We start from the raw sequence: 23,703 nt of genomic DNA, 5'->3' as shown, positions 1-23,703 counted from the left end.
CTATGCATCAGATTAAGGTATAAATATAAAAACGCAAATTTTTAAAATACAATATATTTTTAAATCAAGACTTAGCAACAAGTATAGTAATATAATTCTACACATTTATAATGGAATCTACTGCTAGTCACTAGAATTTGATGAAGAATTGCGCATGCGCTCATATTGGTAGAGGCGAGGTGGGAACATCCATTCTGTTCGTTTCTTCCACAAACATAAGCATGTTTTTTTGCACAAGTTTGCAACTTTATGGACTATAAACCGGCTCAAAATACTCGCTAATTATACCCCCAAATCTGTAAGTACTCAGTTCGTTCACTTTGCTCTTATATAACAAATTTCCTCCATATACGCTGTCGAGTTGTTTCGCTTAATTACGTAGCCTAGCTAGCTGTTGCGTGTTGTATCGTAGGACCTGAGCTTCTAGTAGCTACCCTGCTTGAGTGTGAGGATACGAAGTAGAGAATACTTTAAAGCAGCATGGGACACATTTGTCAGATTAAAAAAAAATAAAAAAAAATAAAAAGCATCGTGCAATACTTACTGCACGTATTCAAGGGCTACCCGCCGGTGCAGCGTGCATTGTAGAGTCTTTAATGTCTTAAAAAAGGTGCTAGGGTCATCTTCAGTTCGCATACCTTTCGTTTAATTTATTGTTTCTAGCTAAATGAAACATGACAGTCCAACAGGAGCTCTGCTCATACGCTAAAATTAAACGGGTGTCTACCCGATTGCTCCTGGATAGCTTTAGTCACATGGTAATTCATTAGCACTGTTTAAGATCATCCAAGACCGTATTGTAGCTTATTAAAGTCCCTTTCCACTGTGTGATTAAAAGGCAACTAAAACTATGATCCAAGAAGATGTGAAAAAAAAAATAATTTACCCAACTGAAATGTATATTAGAACTAGACTTTAGCGAAATTGTGTGTTAAGTGAAAGTAATCATCATCACCATTGTATGTCTTTACAGATTGCCAAATCATCTTTTAGGAGGCCGTGGACCTCGGCTTGACTGTGTCCACAGAGGCTAATGGTGTTTAGATGAGAACAGAAGCCATCCTTTAGTGTGAATGTGAATTTCTCTGCACGTTGTCAGATCACCTGTTTGCACAGGATGAAAATTGCAGTAGAAGGCTGTTGCCATGGGGAGCTGGACAAGATTTATGAGACAATTGAGTATCTGGAGCAGAAGGAAGGAGTGAAGGTGGACCTGCTGCTTTGCTGTGGAGACTTCCAGGCAGTGCGAAATGAGGGAGACTTGAAGTGCATGGCAGTGCCAGCCAAGTACAGAACCATGCAGACCTTTTACAAGTAAGTTCTTTGTTTATGTTGTGTTTTTGTTTGGTTTTTAAATCAAAGACACGAGTAAGGATATTTAAAACTTTATTATTGTCTGTGTTGCAGGTATTATTCTGGGGAGAAGAAGGCTCCGGTGTTTACCATTTTCATTGGAGGAAACCACGAGGCTTCCAATCACCTGCAAGAGCTCCCTTATGGAGGCTGGGTGGCACCAAACATTTATTATCTAGGTAGAGACTGACTGATTCCAAATTTGTTTGCCAGCTTGTCTGACTCGCCACAAGCCTGACCTATATAATCACCTGTCTCCAGGTTATGCTGGTGTTATTCGCTACAAAGGGATCAGAATTGGTGGCTTATCTGGTATTTTCAAATCACGTGACTACAGGAAGGGTATTTGTTTTTGTTTGTTTAGCTTTTCAAATAGTTGAGGCTCCACTGCTATGCATCATATTTACATGGAATGTTTTCATTTTAAGGCCACCATGAATTCCCTCCATATAATCCTGAAACACTTCGAAGTGCATACCACATCAGAAATATCGAGGTTTTCAAATTAAAACAGGTAAATCTCGCAAGTTCTTCCACACAACTCTAAATGTTTGTCCACTTCTTTAGCTAAATATACAATGTTAATTTTACATGATTATTTCTGCTAAGATCCAGATGCCCATAGACATTTTCATGAGCCACGACTGGCCTCGTGGAATCTACTACTATGGCAGCACGAAGGAGCTGTTACGAAAGAAGAAATTCCTTCGTCAAGAGGTGGAGTCAAACTCTCTGGGAAGTCCTGCTGCAGAGGAGCTCCTAGCTCACCTCCAGCCTAACTATTGGTTCTCTGCACATCTTCATGTGAAATTTGCTGCCATTATGCAGCATCTGGTGAGAGTGACAGTTGTTCAGTTAGAATTACTGCTGCTAATAAGGTTAAAATCGTTCTAACCATCATTTCGGTGATTTCTTCTTTTCAGCCTAAAGGTAAAAGTGCACCACGCGTAACCAAATTCCTGTCTCTGGATAAATGTTTGCCCCACAGGGAATTCTTACAGGTGGGACAACTCTTTTTTTTTTCTTTTTTGATATATTAGGATCAGAGTCTGGGTTAAAGTGTGTGAGCTAACACCTTTTGTTTTTTCAGATTGTGGATATTCCAGAAAGACCAGGTTCATCTGAGGGTCTTGAGTATGATCCAGAGTGGCTTGCTATTCTCAAGGCTACCAACACCCTACAGAGGACCACTCCTCACCCCTGGAATCCCCCAGAGAATAATGGCTTGCATGAACGGTACACACGTATAGACATACAAGTAACAAGGCCTGTAAAAGCAGAGTTAGGTTGTGCATGCATGATTTCAGTCTCCCAGAACTAAAACATTAGCTTGAACAAATAGCCAGTGTCATGCAACAGGGGAAAGGTCACTCTGGAAGAGAGGATCTTGCACTTAAAACAAGCTTTGCATTGTAACTTCCCTGAGCTCTAGGTGTAAAAGGAAACTCGAGCTCAGGGAAGGCCTTTTTGTGTAGGATGTTATCACCACCTGTGTTGCCTTGGTGAAATAAGCAACAAAAATAAGCTCTATGGGGAAAAACAAGTTTGATATTTGCATGTTTTGTTTGGCAGCATGTTCTCCACAAATTAATGCCACTTTTTTTTTTTTGAAGCGCAAGAAAAATGCTAATAACCAATAGGAGCACTAGAGCTAGTCACTGGAATTTTTTTTTTAAACTACTCAGCTGTCTACAATGTCAAGACAGACCAAGAATGAAGTTGCTGGTGTAGCTAGTTAGACCTGTGCAAGTTAGAGAGGAAGTATGAAACTCACTGCTTCAGCTGTGGGTTTTCATTCTTTTCCTTCTTCCCAAAGCCAGCAAGCAGAACTGAGTGGGGAGCAATTTGAAGTGTGTCACACTGCTTATTCATAAAAATACATTTTACATAATGAAAATAAAGCAGAAGGAAAGATTTCTCAGGACACCAATATTTGCTTAAATCAGCTCAACGCATGTTTTCAGTGAAGCCAAAACAATACTTTACATAGTGTATTTGCATCCATACTGGGAGACGGTATAGTGGAGCCTAATAATGAGCTGCCAAGTTATTGCTTCAGATGCTTGAAGCAAAGGTCATTATGACTGAGCGGTTTTTGTTCATACTTTTTTTTATAATGTTGGATTGCATACACCCATCAGGTGGGACTTCAGCGCTTCAGAAGCCGCTATGATGCAGGTGGTGGAGGATCTGAGCGGGGAGCTTGGCATTCCAGACAACTTCAGCCCAACGGTGCCATCCTACAACCCCAACAAGCCCCATCGTCAGGCTACCCCGAGCTACAACACCAACCCTCAGACGACCGAGCTTTGCGCCAAGTTGGGTCTCACAGACATCTATGCACAGGTCGGGCGGGGAGAAGATGAGGTGGCGAGAGTTCAGGGCAGTACAGGAGGAGAGGATGACGAAGATGACGATAGTTTGGGAAGTACTGACGAGCCCAGCGAGTATCCAACCGATACTTCAGGATTGTCAGGTTCATTTAATCCAGATGAGATCACCATAGAAGACGAGTGGGAGGAGGAGGAGGAGCTGAAAGCAGAGGTGAAAGCAGACGAGCTTTTTGATGCGAAAGCAGGTGAAATCCACACACCCAGCCGTATGGTTCTACCCGAGCCCAAATGCAGCGTCTCGCCCCCTCCTCTGCCCGACCTCATGAACCTGCCACCTCCTTCCCACTCTACCCCAGCTCACGCTCAGTTTGGAGCAGACGGGGCAGGACAGGGCAGCGGCGACGATGAGGACGTCACAGCTGCGCGCATCCTAAAACGAACCAGCATTGAGAGTGGGGACGCTGGCAGCAGAGGCCCAACTCCAAGAATCAAACGCAGAAACCAGGTGATCTATACAGCAGCGGAGGATGACGAGTGTGAGGGATAGTCAGGGAGGCAGTGTAAACTTCTCCGTTAGTTTATATTCATTAATTTATGTACCTGCAGCTACTCACACGAGCTGTTCAAAGCAGAGGCATGCTTTATTAAAATGCCCGTAAAGGTGGACTGTACACAAGCAAAGAATTTGTTTCTGGATTCAGTTTCCACAGAAATTATACCCATCAAAATGTTTCGTTGTTTAAACATGATTTTTATGTATTTTAATCCAACCAGATTTTTTAGAACACTTTTTCTTTTTCTGACATTGTAATTTCAAGATGATTAAAGAGGCCAGAAAGATGAGAACAGCTTTTTTTTTTTTTTAAAACAGAAATAATGACTTCACAGCTTTATTGAACACTTACATACCGTAGGTGCTGATGGAAAAAGCAAGTCTTTGTTTTAATTACTTGTTATCTTACTCATACAGACCACTGAACCTACGTTAAAACACTGAACAATGACAGTGGATGTGTTTCTTGTATATAGTGAGCTGTTAGTGTTGAGAGGAACGGCACTTTTTTTTTTTTTTTTTTAAGCCTTCCATTTGTATACTATTTGAAAATTGTCTTAATGAGAATTCAGTTTTTCTCATCAAAATGCTTGGATATGAAAATAAAGCCGAAGAAAAGATTTCTCTGGACACAGATGTGTGTTTAAATCCCACTGATTTATAACATTGATCAGAGTCCTTTAAACGATCCATTCCAGGTTCACAAGTGTGCTCTGCTGAAGTCAACAAACATTCTCAGTGAAATTAAGACAATATTTAACATACAGTGTATTCGACAGGATCTCTACATCCATACAAAGAGCCAGTACGGTATAGCCTAATGACGGGGTGCCAGGTTTTTGGTTTATGGTGCAAACCAACGTCAGGGAGTAGTCTTGCGCCTTGTCTGCAAAGCACACACTCAAAGAAAGCCCCAAACATGATTGACAGAAAGAAAACAGGGAGTAGGCACTTCTGTTTTTTTTGTGTGTATTTTTTATCTATTCTTTCCTCATTTTCTTCAGCCAAGCCTTTGACAGCCACTGAGCACACAGCTCATTCTAGTAAGGTAAAGGAAACAGTTATGCCATTTAAGCTGAACACAACATGTGCAGATATACTCCAGACCAAGGAGGTTTATTACAAGCCTCATAGTCTAAACCAAACAGGGAGGACAATGGAATTTAATCAATTCCTTGACATTTGGGAACACCATTTCCAGATGGAAAGCTATAGATGCCAATCAGAATAACGATTTAGTAACCCTGTCCATGTCATAGTTATACACTTCACATCCAGTGTATATTACTGCTGTAAAGAGCTACAGCAAGCTTATTCACACTAACTGCATGTACCTCAATCTTTCAATAAATAATTCTCAGACTTGCTGAGCTTTAGTTTCACTAATTCAGAACTTGTCAGAAGTTGAAATGTTTACTTCACGTCTTAACTTTTTGGGTTACCATTTAGACTAAATAAGGGAGGAATCAGAGATGCTGAAGCTTATCAGTCTGCAGCCAAGAGAAGTAGGAACATGGAACATTAAATAGGTATGAATTGACTTGTGTCAGACAAACTGAGCCACAGGAGGGTCGGGCAGGACAGAGAGGGGTTCAAACTCATTCCCGGGGTTCAATTCGGTATTTATTCACAGAAGGATCTTATTAGAGGGGAAAAGCAAGCAGCTGCAAGCTTGGGGGGGGGGGGTGACTGCCATCTCAACCGTTTGGCTCTTTTAATGCCTCGGCCCTTTTTTTCTCCTTTCGGGACACTCGGCAACATGTGCTGCTCAGTTTGTGCCAATCGGGGCCGTGACTGAAAATGATGCAAGGCAGAGTGAACACGAAAGAAATTTCACAATTAGTGCTAAATACTAGAACAGGCTTGCCACCATCTTCTACATTCCTCTTAATCTCAGTCTTCTCTATACCGTGTCTTTCCAAATGTGGAATCAGAGTTGTTGGTCAACAGACACGTGTGAAACGCTGTCTCTGTCCTCCATCTCTGCTTGCTTTTTTGGTTCTTCCTCTCCTCTTATTCTCTCTGCTTGAACAGGAAGATGAATGCAGAGTAAAGGCTCACCCCCTGTAAGTTGATTGAAAGAGACGAGATGGTTGTAGGGCTGTGGTGGTGTGGATGGTAGAATACAGGTGGTAGGGAGTTGTGGAAGTCTAGTTCCCTCCACAGCAGGCTCGGGTGGAATGAGCATCTGGGTCCTGCAGGTTGACTCCCCGATGTCGGGCTGCATGCGTTGGGTTTTGGGTGTCTGTTTTTGGCATCTTTTTTGCTAGATTAAAGAGAAGAGGTTTATTTAGACTGTGACAAGCATATAATTCACGAGGCAGGACTCCTGACGTCTATTAGTCTCTTCTGTGAAAGAAATTATTCTTATATAAAACACAACACTCACCAATGGCCAGGAACAGCTCATTGACGTTCATGGCTGTCTTTGCAGAGGTTTCCATAAAAAGCAAACCAGTGTCTTCGGCATATGTCTGGGCTTCCTTTACCATTCAGCATATGAAAAGATCAAATTATTACACAGTATTTAAAAAACTACTAGCACAAATGCTAAAACCTGCAGATGAAAGGAACTAAACTGTTTTCCATTCACAAATCATGACTGTAATTCAGCATCACATATGAAAAAAAAGTCACATCCGACCGATTCGGACATAAGTGGTATCGTGCCATCTCTAATTTTAAGTAGCCTTAAGGAGGCATAATGGACTAATACAGTCTGAATGCTGCTTGCTAACCAAGCTTACTAGCATTAACATATAATTTTGTCCTTGGTTCTGCTCCACATATAATGATTTTGAAAACAAACCAAACACAGCATAGTGTAGTGTAAGCCAGAATGTAAGGTCTGAAGCTTTGTAATACGGATTCCCAAACCAGTGGATGGCGAGTACCCTTTTATATACAGTTTACCATTCTAAACTAAAATTGGATGGCTCCTCTTATTGAGCTCAGTTCTTGGTGTCATGGAGACCACCTTCCTCTGATATTCTGCTCCATGCTGACATCACTGTTACAAAGCCACTTTCAGCTACTCTCCTGTCACAAGAGGTTGCCACAGTGTGTAGCTCCAACAGAAGCTTCTATATGTACACGCATATACAGTACATCCCAAAGGTGTTCTAGTGGATTCAGACAATAGAAGTGTGGCTGTACCGGGATCCAAAAGGTCAGTGACAGCACTTACACATTCAAACCATAGCTAACTAGTATTGTGGGCCAAAGTCAGACCAGAAAGCATTCCCCACAGTATTAAAATCCAACCGTAGTAGCCTACACTGCTGCAACAAGCATGGTTGGGTTTTTTTATTCATGCTGTGAGATAATTAAAGCAAAAGATTCACCGGGGACTATTTTGTTAGTTATGAATTGCAAGTGTGTTCCCTTTGCAGCCACATATTTCTGCTTTAGGCTAGCAGTTACAGCTAACGGCTTCAAGGCTGAAGATGTGAATCTTAATAGTCTGTCAGCTCCAACAACTGTGGCCTCTGACCTCTTTCATTAACAAGGTGCTTCTATCCATAGGACTGCTTCTGTCTTCAGGAAGTAAATTGGTTATGATTTAATTTGGACCAACAGGGGTGCGTTACCTCATACTCCACCAGTCTCTTCTCGGCCAGGTCAGCCTTGTTTCCAGCCAGGGCAATAACAATGTTAGGACTGGCCTGCCTCTGCAGCTCCTTCACCCAGGCCTTGGCTCTCTCAAACGTCTCCTGCACAAACACAGAACCAAGGTCAGATAAACTACCATGGAGATACCAAGCAAATATGATGAGATTAACTTTTCACCTTTGAGCTGATGCAAATAATGGAGCTGGGCAGTATAATGTAATAACTTCTTTCAAAAGTGCGACATTCAAATGAAACGTCAGTAAGTTCAAAGCCTCTGTGTTGGAAGCATGACTGAGGTACTGACAAAAAAAAAGTTACTTGTTAAAATGTAAAAGTCTGAAGACACAGTATGTGTTAAAAAATAATTTAAAAAAAAAAATCAATGTCTTGATTATAATATGGGTAAGTACAGAATCAGTTAATTTCAATAAAAGAACTAGGTGAACCCAAAGTCACAGCTAACATTGGAGATGTGTGACATCAAAAATGTTTTCCATTTATGCTTTGATAGATTTCAGAATTGCTATTTACTAGAGGTGGGAATCACCATACATCCTACGATACGATATTATCACAATACTTAACGCACGATACGATATTATTGCAATTTTTTAAAATATTTTGCGATATTCAGATTCTGTACATAAAGGTAAACTTTATCAATATTCATTTTATCTAATATCAAAGTCTCGCACTCAGTCTTTCTCTCATTTCAGTCAGTTTTATTGTTGACAAACTGAACGGTTAAACACGGTTAAAGTTAAACACATTTGGACAGTGAAGGAATGTCAGGATTCTTGCTCAGAAAAAGGATCAACATGCTCTGAAGTCAGAGCACAAAAACTTTTTTTGTAACAAAATATCGATTTCTGCTGTCCCTGTATCGATACATTATTAGCAAACAAAATATCACGATACTACACAGTATCGATTTTTTCCCCCACCCCTACTATTTACACAAATATGCATGACTGTAGATAACAACCATTAAAAGTTTGCAAAACCTGATTCAAAGCAGCGTGTTTGGGCTGCACTTATGAAAACACATTTGAAATAAAAGACAGCTGATATTCCTACTTGGGAAGTGGAATTTCTACAGCACTTTCCTTCTCCTGCTCAGAGTGCCCAGGATTTTCTTTACTTGTATTTGCATAGTCTAACACAGACAGTCAGGCTAAGTAATCCCACAAAGGTGGTCATCGGCCTGATTAGTCCATCCAAGAAGGTGGTGTAAGGAGGTGTAAGCGACACGCTTACAGCACAAACCAGTTGCAACATGGACAGGTCCCGGGAGATGTTTTACAAATAAAAGAGCAAATTTTAACGTCTCTCTATATTCTCTTTTTCTGCCTTCCCTTTCCCCATCACCACCAGAACCAGTTAGGAAACTATGGGCATCTGCCTAAAGCATGGTTCTGTACGAGATCTGTTCCTGTTTAAACTGAGTTTTTCCTCCCTGCTGTCACCAAGTACTTGCTCAATGGATATTATCATCCTTGTGCACTGTTATTGTGAATGAGTGTTGTATACATAAAATCTAATTTAATAAACATAAAAAATATGAAGTGGTCGAACATATAATACATGTTGAATGTAATATATTTGTTGTGACACATGATTTGAGTGGTCATAAAAATAAAAACTCCATTAAGGAAAGCTGGTAAAACATTTCGACTGTCACTTCATAGACCTTACAGTATCAGTGGCCATCATGACAACACAAGAAGATCAGACTCAAACTGTGAGTACACAGACACGGGAAGAAGCTGCTAACGCCACACAGAAAGGCCCAGCCAGACGGTGGATTTACACTGTCACACAGGACAAATATAAAAACATGTTGTAAACCATTAAGTAGATCAAAACGCAAATTTGTGTTTCAACATCAGCCAGTACACGAACTGGATGCAAGGTTCAAAGTTTCTATCATTCACGTTGCGCTCAAGAATCTTTATTCCTTGTTGAAGCTTCACACTGGGCTTAGGGGCTCTTCCAGGAATGGTGACACTATTTCCCAGAGACATTCATCAGTAGGTGGTGGTTTTGCATTTGCCAAATGTCTTATCTTGAATATACAGATGTGAAGCACAAGCTACCATGGCGATTTAACTCAGTACCACCTTCATAATTCAAAACCCAGGGGTTCAATTCAATTCAATTTTATTTATACAGCGCCAAATCACAACAACAGTCGCCTCGAGGCGTTTTATATTGTACAGTAGATCCTACAATAATAGATACAGAGAAAAATCCAACGATCATAGAGAATATAACTTCAGGTGAACCCTGAAGTTCACCTGAAGTTATCCTCCAACTCTAGCTCTGGGATCATGGGAGCTGGAGATTGAACCACCATCCTTCCAGTTATCAGATGGCCTACTCTACCTTCATAGTCACACCTAACTTCCTGAATTTCAATGATACCAAATATATCCATGTCTAATGATGTAGAGAATGTGGGACGACAAAAAAAAAAGAGGAAAGGAAAGAACTCGAGGAGTTTCCAGGTTAATACTGATATTAGGCTGTCGGAGACATTTACGCTTTTCTACAACTGTCTTTCAGTGAGAATCTTTACATGATTGATTTAGGTAAATGAATTGTGAATGTTGAAAAATACCTATCGGCAGCAGTCCGACATTTTAGAACAAATATCAGTGCAGCCAAGACCAACTGAAATTAGGAAATATTTCTACGTACCGGCTTGGTGATGTCAAAGACAACAATAGCAGCCTGAGCGCCACGATAGTACATGGGAGCCAGGCTGTGGTATCGCTCCTGTCCTGCAGTGTCCCAGATCTCAAACTTCACTGTGGTATCATCAAGACACACCGACTGTGCCAGGAATGCAGCTGGACATAAAAAAGAAGCATGAGAGATCATTATGGGGTTCTTAAATCCCCCCCCCAATCAATCACCTGATTAGGAGTTCTCCCAGTTCTTACCTCCTATAGTGGTCTCTTGGAACTCATCAAACTGCCCTTTGACAAAACGCAGCACCAAACTGGACTTGCCCACAGCCATGTCCCCCAGCAGCACCAACTTGAACTGGCAAATCTTGGTCTGCGTTAGTGTGCCGTTGGAGCGGCCTCCGCTCCCTCTGGAGCTCATACTGACCAGAGACAGCAGGGGGGCTGGGCCTCCTCCCTCAGTGGAGACAGGTGCTTTTGGTCACTTGTGCTGCTTCCCAAAACAGACCGAGAGTCACGTCTCACTGACGACGTCTTGACCTCTGTTCTAGTCGTGTTTGGTCTGTGTGAAAAAGCCAGAATACTTTTATTTCGGTTCAAGATTACACACTGTCTGCCCTATATACACACACATATCCTTCTTCCTCAAGGTAACAAATCTTCTCCCGGCGGATCCATACTTTCTAAAGATTAGAAGTTTTCTATGCGATCAAGCACAAGTTTTAATTGCGACTGTAATGTCTCACGTGTACTACCTCTCAATGTGATCACGCCTTACCTCATGAAACGGAAATCCAAGCCGATCCAGAAATAAGTTCTAAAGATTTAAGCCTCATAGGAGGGATGGAGGTCTCGCATACAATCCAGCACCTGTTTAAATCCTAACTGCATTGCACAATATGTACCAACCTTCACATGCTGCTGCGTTCACTGAATAAGAGATGTGTGGGGAGAATAGCGGCCCATTTGATCTGGAGTTTACTGGGGATGCTGCGCTTCTAATTGCTCTCTCCCACCTCAGACACTCGACGCTAACAACCCCCCTCCCCCCGGCACTGCAGCACTTTCTCCGTTTGAAACATTAACCTCAGCACCCCGCTGACACGCGTCAGGACAAGAGAGCAGACGGATGACATCCTGGCGTACTCGTGTTGAGGCAACTCCCACAATGACTGTTATCAGATCAGCAACCCTTATCTCGGGTTATGTGCTAGCGGGACAGCGATCCGAGCATTCGGTTCGGACGACACAAAACTGAAACAAAGCCTCGCATTTCGACGCCCAAAGAAACACAGCCGTTCCAGCCGAGCGTATAAGTAACACAGAGGTACTGAGAGGAAAACATAAGTCTATTTACCGTGTATAGTGTCGTTTCAGCCGTGCGGGTAGCGCTGACTTAACTGTTGACAATTTGGCTATCAGCTGGTGAAAGAAAAAAATGTTAACGCTTCCTGGAAATTGGCGCATGCGCACTGAGTGCCGCATTGTCAATTCTGGGAAGAAAAGAAGAGCCGCATATCCTTTGATTTTTTTTCACTCGTCTTTATATGGCACTTTTTAAAAATACAAATTTAGATCAATTATAAGAGTCACAGAACACAAGTTCGACGAACAAAATACCGCGCACAGTAAGAATGACAAATTCATAGAAATGATTCATTCTCAGAAAACACATCACCCCCTCTGGAAACGTTCTTTCTCGTCTGCTTATATTTTTTCCGATCTTTAAAATGTATTCTAGGAAACGTAGACGGGGTTATTGTAGTGAATTCTTTGGGTAATATATTGGCAACCTTCTAGAAGCTCCTCTGAAGGTTATTATTTTTGATAACCTCTAAGGAGCGTTACCTAAAGTTAATATTTAAATTTAAATATATATATACATAGTTTAAAAAAAAACCTGGTAAATGGTTTCACAAACAATAGAATTCCGGAATGTCCATTTAAAAAAAGAGACTAAACTTTTTATCATTGTACGAATGCACAAAGCATTGTATAATTTAATTATTGCCTTTATTTTCGACAAAGATTTAAATCCTTTTTTGAAAATAGAAAAATATGGCAGTCATTGATAATATTAACCCGAGGCTTTTAGCTTTTAGTCAAATTTTAATGTTTTAATGGCGACAAAAGTTGCTCAATAACTAGCAGATAATCATAATAATCGAGGCACAGACACCAACACATTTCCTGTTGGTGTCTGAATGGAGTTTCAGTGATTAGCCGCGTGGTTTTCTGTTGCAGCCTCCGGGCTGCAGGGGGCGCCGGAGAAATCCTGGGAAATATCTCGGAAGTCAATACCACGTGAAGGATGTTTGACTTGTTTTCACCGGTGCACTGCTGTGCAGGCACACAAATGTGTCGGTCTGTTTTTATTTAAGACATTGTGGGAAACGTGGAGGTGTTTCATTGTGACGTTATGCGATAACTTGCCGTCACTATGCCAGCAACAAACAGAAAAGCGCAGAAGAAGGGGAGGGACACCGCCGTAAGTGTTGTTTCACTATTCACAGTACTTAACAGTATTATGTGTAAACACACCACTGTTTACTTTAGCTCTACTATATTATGAAGTACACGATGTCAATTATATTGCTGCTGATGGTTGAACCACAATATTGCGGTTGTATTCAAAAAATATTAGATGTGTAAGAAGATATTAAAAATGAGCTCAGTCTCTGTCTATTACAGCACTACATGCCAGATGGTTACTAGTACATATGTAATAGAATAAGATGTATCACAGTACAGCTCTGTGTGTTTCTTGAACCCTAGACTAGCTTTGCATGATTCACAGTTAAAAATAAGTCATATTTACCTAAAACTTTAGGGACTTCTCATGCATGCGCTAACCTCATTATTTGAATCTGTGGCCATGTTTAATTTGAGAATCCACCCCTGTAACAGTAGTCTCATTGCACATGTGCATACTTTAAAATGATGATATGAGTATATGCAACATTTGTATGTATATGTGACATCCTTCAATGGAAGGATAAGAAAGAAGATCATTAAAGGTCTTAAAAAGTCTTGCACTGTGTTTTGGGAGATTTATTTCTGCTGGTTCTTTGTTGTTCCTTAAAACAGGTGCAGGGAACCAATGACAGCAGTGTGGTGAGCAAAGTGTCTGCTGCAGCACAGGGCTACTTCAACGACGCCTTCCTTCAACACTTTGTGTGCAAAGTGGCCAGGAGAGCGCCGCTTATCAACAGGTCAGATATTGTTTTCTCTTCTTTCATGCACCTCGGATGTATGTGGTGATGGTTTACTCTATAAACAAAATTTATACAGTAAGCAGCAGCAATAGAATTACTCTCATGTGCAGGGGAGGTGATGCACACCACATGTATGTATGTATGTAGCTGGCAGGGGGTACTGGGTAAAAATGTCTTGTGTAAATTAAAGTTTCTTTGGATGTTTCAGGGGCTATTATGTGCGCTGGAAAGCTGTGGACCACTGTGTGAGGAAATTCCTTCAGATTACAGAAAAATGCCCTGAAAGACAGGTAAGCTGTCAGCGTATCGTCCAATCAGTCTTTCTGGAAGCAGGTCACTTGTAATCATGTAATACCTCTTGGCACTTACTAGAGCAGTTATTTTAAATCATTATCCAGAGTAGTGGTCATTTCACTGATCAAAGGAAAACAAAAAGTGTCTATAGAATCTGAGTCAAATATGATTTAAAAATGCTCAACGTTCACTGACTTAATGTTTAAAAAGCTTTTTCTCTTTAAGGCTGCCATCATCTTCCATGTTACCAAATGTTCCCATCTTTTGTATAGGTTTCCATTCCGATTGGTGTCTTTATTTTTCAACCTCACTTCCCTGGTTTAGATCTTGTCTTTGGGTGCGGGCTTCGACTCTTTGTATTTCCGCCTACGTGGAGATGGAGCTCTGAGCGGGGCTGTTGTGTTTGAGGTAGATTTTCCTGATGTCTCTCAGCGCAAGGCTGCCCTCATCACTTCTAATATAACACTAAGGGGGATGATAGACTCCCAGTCACCGTCACTTACAGGTTTGTCTTTTTTTTCTTGGTAGTGGTTTAAAAAAATTATTTGTCAGGTAAAAGATGTACAGTGGGGCAAAAAAGTATTTAGTCAGCCACCGATTGTGCAAGTTCCCCCACTTAAAATGATGACAGAGGTCAGTAATTTGCACCAGAGGTACACTTCAACTGTGAGAGACGGAATGTGAAAAAAAAATCCATGAATCCACATGGTAGGATTTGTAAAGAATTTATTCGTAAATTAGGGTGGAAAATAAGTATTTGGTCACCTCAAACAAGGAAAATCTCTGGCTCTCACAGACCTGTAACGTCTTCTGTAAGAAGCTTTTCTGTCCCCCACTCGTTACCTGTATGAATGGCACCTGTTTAAACTCATCATCTGTATAAAAGACACCTGTCCACAGCCTCAAACAGTCAGACTCCAAACTCCGCCATGGCCAAGACCAAAGAGCTTTCGAAGGACACCAGGAAAAGTATTGTAGACCTGCACCAGACTGGGAAGAGTGAATCTACAATAGGCAAGCAGCTTGGTGTGAAAAAATCAACTGTGGGAGCAATCATCAGAAAATGGAAGACATACAAGACCACTGATAATCTCCCTCGATCTGGGGCTCCACGCAAGATCTCATCCCGTGGGGTCAAAATGATCATGAGAACGGTGAGCAAAGATCCCAGAACCACACGGGGGGACCTGGTGAATGACCTGCAGAGAGCTGGGACCAAAGTAACAAAGGTCACCATCAGTAACACACTACAACGGCAGGGAATCAAATCCCGCAGTGCCAGACGTGTTCCGCTGCTGAAGCCAGTGCATGTCCAGGCCCGTCTGAAGTTTGCCAGAGAGCACATGGATGATACAGCAGAGGATTGGGAGAATGTCATGTGGTCAGATGAAACCAAAGTAGAACTTTTTGGTATAAACTCAACTCGTCGTGTTTGGAGGAAGAAGAATACTGAGTTGCATCCCAAGAACACCATACCTACTGTGAAGCATGGGGGTGGAAACATCATGCTATGGGGCTGTTTTTCTGCCAAGGGGACAGGACGACTGATCCGTGTTAAGGACAGAATGAATGGGGCCATGTATCGTGAGATTTTGAGCCAAAACCTCCTTCCATCAGTGAGAACTTTGAAGATGAAACGAGGCTGGGTCTTCCAACATGACAATGATCCAAAACACACCGCCCGGGCAACAAAGGAGTGGCTCCGTAAGAAGCATTTGAAAGTCCTGGAGTGGCCTAGCCAGTCTCCAGACCTCAACCCCATAGAAAATCTGTGGCGGGAGTTGAAAGTCCGTGTTGCTCGGCGACAGCCCCAAAACATCACTGCTCTCGAGAAGATCTGCATGGAGGAATGGGCCAAAATACCAGCTACTGTGTGTGCAAACCTGGTAAAGACCTATAGTAAACGTTTGACCTCTGTTATTGCCAACAAAGGTTATGTTACAAAGTATTGAGTTGTATTTTTGTTATTGACCAAATACTTATTTTCCACCCTGATTTACGAATAAATTCTTTACAAATCCTACCATGTGGATTCATGGATTTTTTTTTCACATTCTGTCTCTCACAGTTGAAGTGTACCTCTGGTGCAAATTACTGACCTCTGTCATCATTTTAGGTGGGGGAACTTGCACAATCGGTGGCTGACTAAATACTTTTTTGCCCCACTGTAAGAGGTTAGTATGGCATAGTTTAGTTTGGTGAATGGCTGCTTGTGTTTCTTCAGGACCTGTCTATGTGTCCAGCAGTCAGTACCGTCTGTTAGGAGTGGATGTTAGAGAGGAGTCCAAGGTGGAAGAGGCTCTGCGTGTAGCTGGGCTGGACTGGGCTGCCCCTACCCTGATTCTTTCTGAAGTGGTGCTCACCTACATGGAAACACAATGGTGCAGTAATGTATAAAATGTGAACTAGAGATGAATTTGCATACACTTGGGCGTGTAACGCTAGTTAGATGATGGCAATATGTAGCAAAAACTGAGAATTTATGATCAAAGCAAATCACATTTAAAGCCGTTGGATGTTGTGTGTCTTTCAGGTCTGATGCCATCATTGGTTGGGCAGCAAAGCTCCTGCCACAGTCTCTCTTTGTTATGTATGAGCAGATCCATCCGCACGATCCCTTTGGTCAGATCATGCAGGAGCATTTCCAGAAACTCAATTCAACTCTGCATGCACTTCGACAATACCCAGACACCGCCGCACAAAGGCACCGCTTCCTGGACAAGGTCAGTACACAACCTATACACAAGACACTTCCTGTATCTTTTCACTTCTTTGAACAAGCACAATACCTCAGACCCAGGTACCAATTGAATAAAAAAAAAAACACAGTCGAGGCATATTCAAAACGTCCCTGTTCCTCCTGTGAAGGTTAAATATATGGCGTCTTTGTCTCCAGGGCTGGGAAGAGTGCGTGTGCCTGGATATGAATAATTTCCTCTTCGGGCTGGTCCCTGAGGAGGAGAGATGCAGATTGGAGAGCCTGGAGCCTTTTGATGAATATGAGGTCAGCTGGGTCTCAGCATTGCATCTTCTATAAAAGTGTGCACTACTGATCAGAAGAGCTCACTTGATTTGGTTTGGATGACACATTTTGTCATTTATCACTAAACCGCTGCCGAAAGTTTATTTATTGTTGTGACCTTTAGAAAACCTCTTTTCCAATTAATGTTAGTACAGCTGAAAACCACAGTGCTTATTCAAGAAGCGATCTGTGTTTGTAGTTGAGTGTCAGCCTCTGTGGGGAGGAGTGCACACAATGAAGATGTTAGGATTATTTGACTCTACAGTTTCCAACTATGAGGGGAGAGTGTGTCCAGTCTGGCCCACTCTCTGTGGTTTTTGGGAACCGTTATGGACGGCATGCTGGAGCAATGGTTCATTCTTTCACCTCACCATAGAATGCTCTAGTTTTGAACCCGGGCACTTTCACACTGGCTTCACTCTGCACACCTGAAAGCTACACCCGTCTTTTATTTTGTCTCTCACGTACCACTTACTTTTTACCTTCATCATTTGTAATATAAGTATCTTTGAACCTGCTATTAAACAAAGAGTAAAACAGTCAACACAGTAGCTAACATCAGAATCATTCAATGATTGTAGAAGAAGAGCTTTATGGAAAAGTTACAAATGAACTTCATAAAATTTGGTGTTAGTTCAAATAAAGAAGATATAAAACCTCATTTTATTTTTTGGCACAACACCGGAACAACTACATTCTACCACTGACTCCTCACCTGTCTGCTCTCAGGAGTGGCACCAAAAATGTTCCCATTACTTCATCCTTACTGCATCTCGAGGCTCTTTGATGGCGCAGGCTTTACTCCCTCGAGCTCCAGGTAGCTTTCACTTTTCACTCCTCGACTTGACACTAACAAGCATTTGAAATGGGACGTTCTGTATGCATGTTGAAGTTGTGTTGTTGCTTTAGAATCTCCTGTGCCATCTGTTGGCCCTTCTTGGAGCACAACAGCCCTGAGTGTTCGGACCACACCGGTATGCGTGGAGGGGCTGGGGATGGCTTCTGCGTCAGTGAGGCCAGGGTGGGTCCTGCTAACAGGAGGCTCCAGCAGAGGAGGCAGAAGAGCAGCGATCAGACTCCTGCTCAGAGAACAGGAAGGCTGGAGGTCCGTCAGTGTGGAGCCATCAGCAGATGTTGGTGAGGGTTTTTTTTTTTTCTTTGGGGGAGGGGCAGCCGGTCTTGATTTAGCCAGGAAAAGTTAGTAATTTTCCCTTCTTATCCCAGGTGTGCGACTTTACCACACAGTTACCCCTATACCTGGAGTGGGTGCTGTGGTATTTGGAGGTCGCTCCTCTCCACTCAACCCGGTCAGAAGCCTTTTCAAAATGACCTTTAGCCTCTGTGGTGCTCTGGAGTCAGGGGGCCAAGATGCACCGAAGCTTTGTATGGAGGAGATGATGTGTACAGGCAGTCCACCACCGCCAAGATGGAGGCACTCTGCTACCCTAACCAGACACAGAGGTGAGGGAAAACAGGAAGTCTTGTAGGATCCTTTTGCCTCACACTCTTTCTTTTTTTCCCTCTTCCTGTTTGTAGCTTTTTCTTTCTTTTTCTCTTTTTTCATTCCATTTGTTCTTTTGCTTTATGCTTTTCTCACATCTTTGCTTCGCCTTCTCTCTGCCAGTCTTTTATCCCATCCCTGCTTTTTCGTTACACACTGACTCCCTGTCACATCTCTGCAGGCAGAGAGTTTGTGTTTGTGTTTGGTGGAAAGAACCAATCAGGGGCCGTTTTGGGTGACGGATACTTCCTGAGTGTCGACCAGCAGCACTGGACTGAGGTTTGCTTGTTGTTACAATTTTAAACCCAGATTCTTAATGTTGCACGCACAAGTTTATTATCACATCACACAGGGCCCGTATGCATATAAACCTCCACATATTAGATATGTAAGGTATATTTTGAAGGAGTCATTTAGTAGATTTCAAGAATACAAGTATGGAGCAAGAACATAACGTGCACATGACTCATACATGACCACTGGGTGTCATTTACAGATCCCAGTAGAGGGCGTAGCACCAGAGGCTCGTCACTCTCACTCTGCATGCTCATATAAAGGTGGTGGTGTGGTGTTTGGAGGGCTGAGCAGAGCAGGAGTGCCCCTGGATGACACGGTAATCCTGACACCAACTGAAAGAGGCTTCTGCTGGGAGAGAATAGATGTACAGCCCCCTCCTGTACCCAGGTCTGTTGTGCCTCAGACACCATAACAACAACAACAACAATCTTTATTTATAGAGCACATTAAAAGCCAGGGGCATGCCAAAGTGCTTTACATGAAACAATAAAACAATAAAATGATTTACACTAAAACATCAGAATCATATAGGTGTGGGATTATGTTCACAGGTAAAAACCACTAATAGGAACAGTCAATAGCACACAGCTGTAGCAAAGAGAACTGTACCATCATACACAGTGATAGAGGACATAGGCAACGCAACAATAAAATAAAATAATTAAGACTATAACGTCAGAGTCATATAAGTGTGAGATTATGTTCACAGATAAAAACCACTAATAAGAATAAACTATAGCACAGAGCTATAGCAGAGTAAAGCTGTAAAGCTGAACCATCAAACACAGTGATGGAAAACATTGACAGCACAGGACAACGCAAAACAACCAGACACATTAGAACATTAGAACAACACACTAGAAGCAAGGCGAGAATTTAACTGGTAGAAAAAGCAAGTTCAAACAGATATGTTTTAAGCCGTGATTTAAAAGATTGAATAGAATCAGACGCCCGGATGCCAATCGGGAGACTGTTCCACAGCTCAGGTGCAGCTAGAGCGAACGCTCGATCACCTCTAGACTTCAAGCGAGATCTGGGCTGAACCAACAATGACTGTGAGGAAGATCTTAAGGCCCTCGTAGGAAGATATGAATTTAAGAGTTCCTTAAGATAACTTGGCCCTGTGTTATTAGTAATTTTAAAAGTAAACAACAGAATTTTAAATTGAATACGAAATTTCACAGGCAACCAGTGCAGATCAGCAAGGACGGGAGTGATGTGAGCAAACTTCCTAGTTTTAGTTAGAATGCGTGCAGCGGCATTCTGGACTGTCTGTAATCTATGTAAAAGGGTAGAGTGAAGACCATAATAAAGTGAATTACAGTAATCTAGTCGTGACGTAACAAAGGCATGGATAAGCTTTTCCAAGTCATTGTGCGGGATGTAATGTTTGGCCCTGGAAATAAGGCGAAGTTGGTAGAAACTAGATCTGACGACAGCAGATACTTGTTTGTCAAGTTTAAATGAGCTGTCAAGTAGCACACCCAGATTCCTAACAGTGTCAGGGAAAGAACTAGTGAGAAAACCAAAAGCATCATGAAGTTTGGCACGAAGAGCGTCACTGCCAAAGATCATAATTTCAGTTTTCTTATCGTTAAGGATAAGAAAATTTGCCAGAAGCCATTGCTTGACCTCACACATGCACTCTCGAAAGTTACTCACGGACATAGCTAGATCATCATTCAGCTCAAAATAGATCTGGATGTCATCGGCATAATAGTGAAAGGCAATGTGGTATTTCTCCAAAATGACACTTAAAGGAAGCATATACAGTGAGAACAGGGTAGGGCCTAGCACAGATCCCTGGGGAACACCACAGCAAACAGGTACAGCGGAGGAGGAGGAGGTAGCCAAGTGAACCGAAGAGAGCCGATCGGAGAGGTAAGATTTAAACCAATCCAAGGCAGTGCCCTTGATGCCTACAGTGTGCTCTAGTCTCGCCAATAGTATGTTATGGTCAACCATGTCAAATGCCGATGAAAGATCCAATAGCACTAGGACAGAGGGGCGTCCATTGTCAGCCATTAGTAAAAGGTCGTTAAAAACTCGAAGCAGTGCTGATTCAGTGCTATGGTGTTGTTTAAAGGCCGATTGATATTTATCATTAATGTTATTCTCATCCAGGTAGGTCTGAAGTTGAAGCAGAACTACCTTCTCAAGAATTTTAGCCACAAAGGGAAGTTTGGAAATCGGCCTATAATTGGCATAATCATTTTGATCGAGATTACTTTTTTTTAGAACAGGTTGGATTATGGCATGTTTAAGAGCTAATGGTACATAGCCGGACAGCAAGGAGGAGTTCAATATGGACAAAAGACAAGGTCCAATTGTACTAAAACAATCCTTGACTATACGGGATGGAAGAACATCATGTACAAGATTAGTATTATTGAGTTTCTCGATTAGATGCTTCAGAGTAGAGAGAGAAACGGGTTCAAATTGACAAAAAGTAGTGGAACAATCGGGGGTGGGCATACGGTCGGTCACCAAAGGGAGGGTAGATTTAAGAGATGCGACTTTATCCAAAAAATAACTTGAAAATTTTTCACAAAGGCCCGGGGAGCATGGCAGAGGCATAAAGGGGCAGGGGTTTACCACAGAGTTGAAAATTTTGAATAAAATTCGAGGGTTGTTTCCATTGGTGGTGATAATTTTAGATAGGAAAGCAGCTTTAGCCATTCTGGCAGCTGATTGAAACTTCGAGCGGCTAACGCATAAAGTGTCATATGATGACTGGAGATTATCCTTCCTCCACCTCCTCTCATCCCGTCGACACATACGTCGTAAGGCACGAACAGAATCATTTAACCAAGTTTCTGCTAAAGAAACTCTTTGATGAGATTTCCATTGTGTGCTTCGTTTTAGATACTCTCACTGTGCCCATGTGAGTGGTGAGAAGCTGGTTGTGGTAGGTGGAGTCTGGCTGCATTCAGACGGCGTGCCAGGCGTTGTTGTGATCAACATCACCACGTGCAGCAGTATGGAGTACAGTCTGGACACGGTTAGTGATCATTTATTGCACTTATAGTTATTCTAAAGGAAATCTAGCACCAACCAATGTTCTTCATCGACCTCAGGCCTTAAAGCCTCCAGGTTTGTTGCTTAAAAACTAGCACTGTTCCACTTCTGTGAGGAAAAGCAGAACTGAATTATCCGATGTTAATTACTAATGTATGTCCTGTCATGTGTAGACCTCAGTGCCCTGGCCTCTGATGCTCCACTCATTTTGCTCTGAGATGACGGACTCAGAAGATCCAGAGCTGCTCTTGATAGGTGGAGGAGGAAACTGTTTCTCTTTTGGGACTCACTGGAACCCTCAGCCTGTCACTGTGGACCTCAAACTCATGCTGGGCTGAATCAGCCTTGAGTATTTCCAAAATAAAGTACCAAAAGGTGGACTTATGTCAAGTCTGTTGAAGGGTCCAGACAAGTGCCTGCTTCTTATTGTAATTTTCATAATTATATAAGAAAACCTCTCATATTGACCGAGCAGCAACCTCCAGGGTGCCGAAGCAGAAGTGCCCGAAACTGTAGTTCCTCTAGTGGCCACTCGAGGCAGAGACTCCCATATTATAATGTTCAACTTTACAGCAGAAATAAACATTTCTACAACCTGTTCCGGAGATATGTTTTGTCTTTATAACTTATTTCTTCCTTTAACTATACAGACCCCTTATATAATTTAAGGGGTTTCAAGGCTGTGGCTGTGACTGACTTGCCCATAGCTGCTAGCTGTCAACAAGGTGTCAGCCCAACTAATTCCAGTCTTTGCCTTGAGAAGCCTTTTCAGTGCACTTATACTTGAAAGTGGACTTATGTCAAGTCTTTATCCTGTCTTCCTTCTCTCACCCCAACCGGTCACAGCAGATGGCCCCGCCCCTCCCTGAGCCTGGTTCTGCCGGAGGTTTCTTCCTGTTAAAAGGGAGTTTTTGCTTCCCACTGTCGCCAAAGTGCTTTCTCATAGGGGGTCATATGATTGTTGGGTTTTTCTCTGTATCTATTATTGTACGATCTACTGTGCAATATAAAGCGCTTTGAGGCGACTGTTGTTGTGATTTGGCGCTGTATAAATAAAATTGAATTGAAATATAATACGACTTTAACAGCCTGCTAGAAGTTTATTTTTTATATATTGCTGAAATTAGCAAGTTTCAACAGTTTGATAGATTGGTATGAAGTGATGATCTCCTACTGGGCAGACTCGAGGCTACACTAGCTCTATACTCCGCCTAATGGTACAAACCTCTGTGACACAGAATTCCAGCCGAAATTTGAATTTGAAAACTTGAATGGACGGGTGGGTTTTTAAACTATAACTTTCACCACCAGGTGGCAGCATTTCATCAGTGGATGCTTGAAATGTTTTTAGATGTTTCCTGTTTTGTTTTTGTTTGTTTGTTTGTTTGTTTGTTTTTTGTCTATCATTTTAAATAAATTGTGTTGTTAAATAACGGTTGGAGAGATTTGCCGTGACAGCGTGTCCCACCTGTCGCAGGGCGAGAGGCAGGGTATATTTGGACAGGCCACCAGTCTGTCAGAGGGTTAACTCACAGAGACACAGAAAGCTGAGACTCAAACCCAAGACCTTCTTGCTGTGAGGTAACTGTGTTAACCACCGTTGTGCAGTTAGGAGGGAATAAACTTTAGTTATGTGCTAAAATGGTTCAAAACATGCATGGAAATAATCCACAGAGAGATTATTGTGCTTACTTGGCAGGTTTTATTTTTGAGACCTTAGTTCAAAATCGCAAACATAGTTGATGAAGGTTATAATTAAATTTTTAACTCATAATGCCCAGACAGTCTTCTTGATATTTTTGGATGGAGTTTAAA

The 23,703-nt window shown here is 42.0% G+C and overlaps 3 protein-coding genes across 3 annotated transcripts; 2 read left to right on the top strand and 1 right to left on the bottom strand.

The window, feature by feature from the left end:
• The first annotated feature begins 179 nt into the window (after positions 1-179).
• dbr1 (debranching RNA lariats 1) lies at positions 180-4,526 on the top strand. The gene is made up of 9 exons (XM_085374376.1): positions 180-298; positions 974-1,314; positions 1,408-1,532; positions 1,615-1,695; positions 1,782-1,867; positions 1,963-2,187; positions 2,277-2,354; positions 2,444-2,589; positions 3,495-4,526. The coding sequence occupies exons 2-9, from the start codon at positions 1,118-1,120 to the stop codon at positions 4,231-4,233; spliced, it is 1,677 nt and encodes a 558-aa protein (XP_085230502.1). The 5' UTR covers positions 180-298; positions 974-1,117; the 3' UTR covers positions 4,234-4,526.
• Positions 4,527-4,728: 202 nt separating this feature from the next.
• Positions 4,729-12,001, bottom strand: rab5b (RAB5B, member RAS oncogene family). Its single transcript, XM_085374180.1, has 6 exons — positions 11,899-12,001; positions 10,797-11,103; positions 10,552-10,703; positions 7,830-7,952; positions 6,629-6,722; positions 4,729-6,505 (listed from the first exon to the last, which is right to left on the bottom strand). The coding sequence occupies exons 2-6, from the start codon at positions 10,960-10,962 to the stop codon at positions 6,390-6,392; spliced, it is 651 nt and encodes a 216-aa protein (XP_085230306.1). The 5' UTR covers positions 10,963-11,103; positions 11,899-12,001; the 3' UTR covers positions 4,729-6,389.
• Positions 12,002-12,651: 650 nt separating this feature from the next.
• On the top strand, positions 12,652-22,412 carry lcmt2 (leucine carboxyl methyltransferase 2). Its single transcript, XM_085374513.1, has 14 exons — positions 12,652-13,029; positions 13,629-13,753; positions 13,965-14,046; positions 14,375-14,555; positions 16,275-16,431; positions 16,584-16,773; positions 16,947-17,054; positions 17,802-17,889; positions 17,982-18,209; positions 18,297-18,533; positions 18,755-18,852; positions 19,070-19,257; positions 21,736-21,871; positions 22,062-22,412. The coding sequence occupies exons 1-14, from the start codon at positions 12,982-12,984 to the stop codon at positions 22,224-22,226; spliced, it is 2,031 nt and encodes a 676-aa protein (XP_085230639.1). The 5' UTR covers positions 12,652-12,981; the 3' UTR covers positions 22,227-22,412.
• The last annotated feature ends 1,291 nt before the right edge of the window (positions 22,413-23,703 follow it).

The sequence above is a fragment of the Diplotaxodon limnothrissa genome, linkage group LG16 (assembly GCF_057381915.1).
Source record: "Diplotaxodon limnothrissa isolate DT_005_m linkage group LG16, D_limnothrissa_male_GT1.1, whole genome shotgun sequence".
Taxonomy (NCBI): domain Eukaryota; kingdom Metazoa; phylum Chordata; class Actinopteri; order Cichliformes; family Cichlidae; genus Diplotaxodon; species Diplotaxodon limnothrissa.
This window is presented reverse-complemented; position numbering and strand designations above follow the sequence as displayed.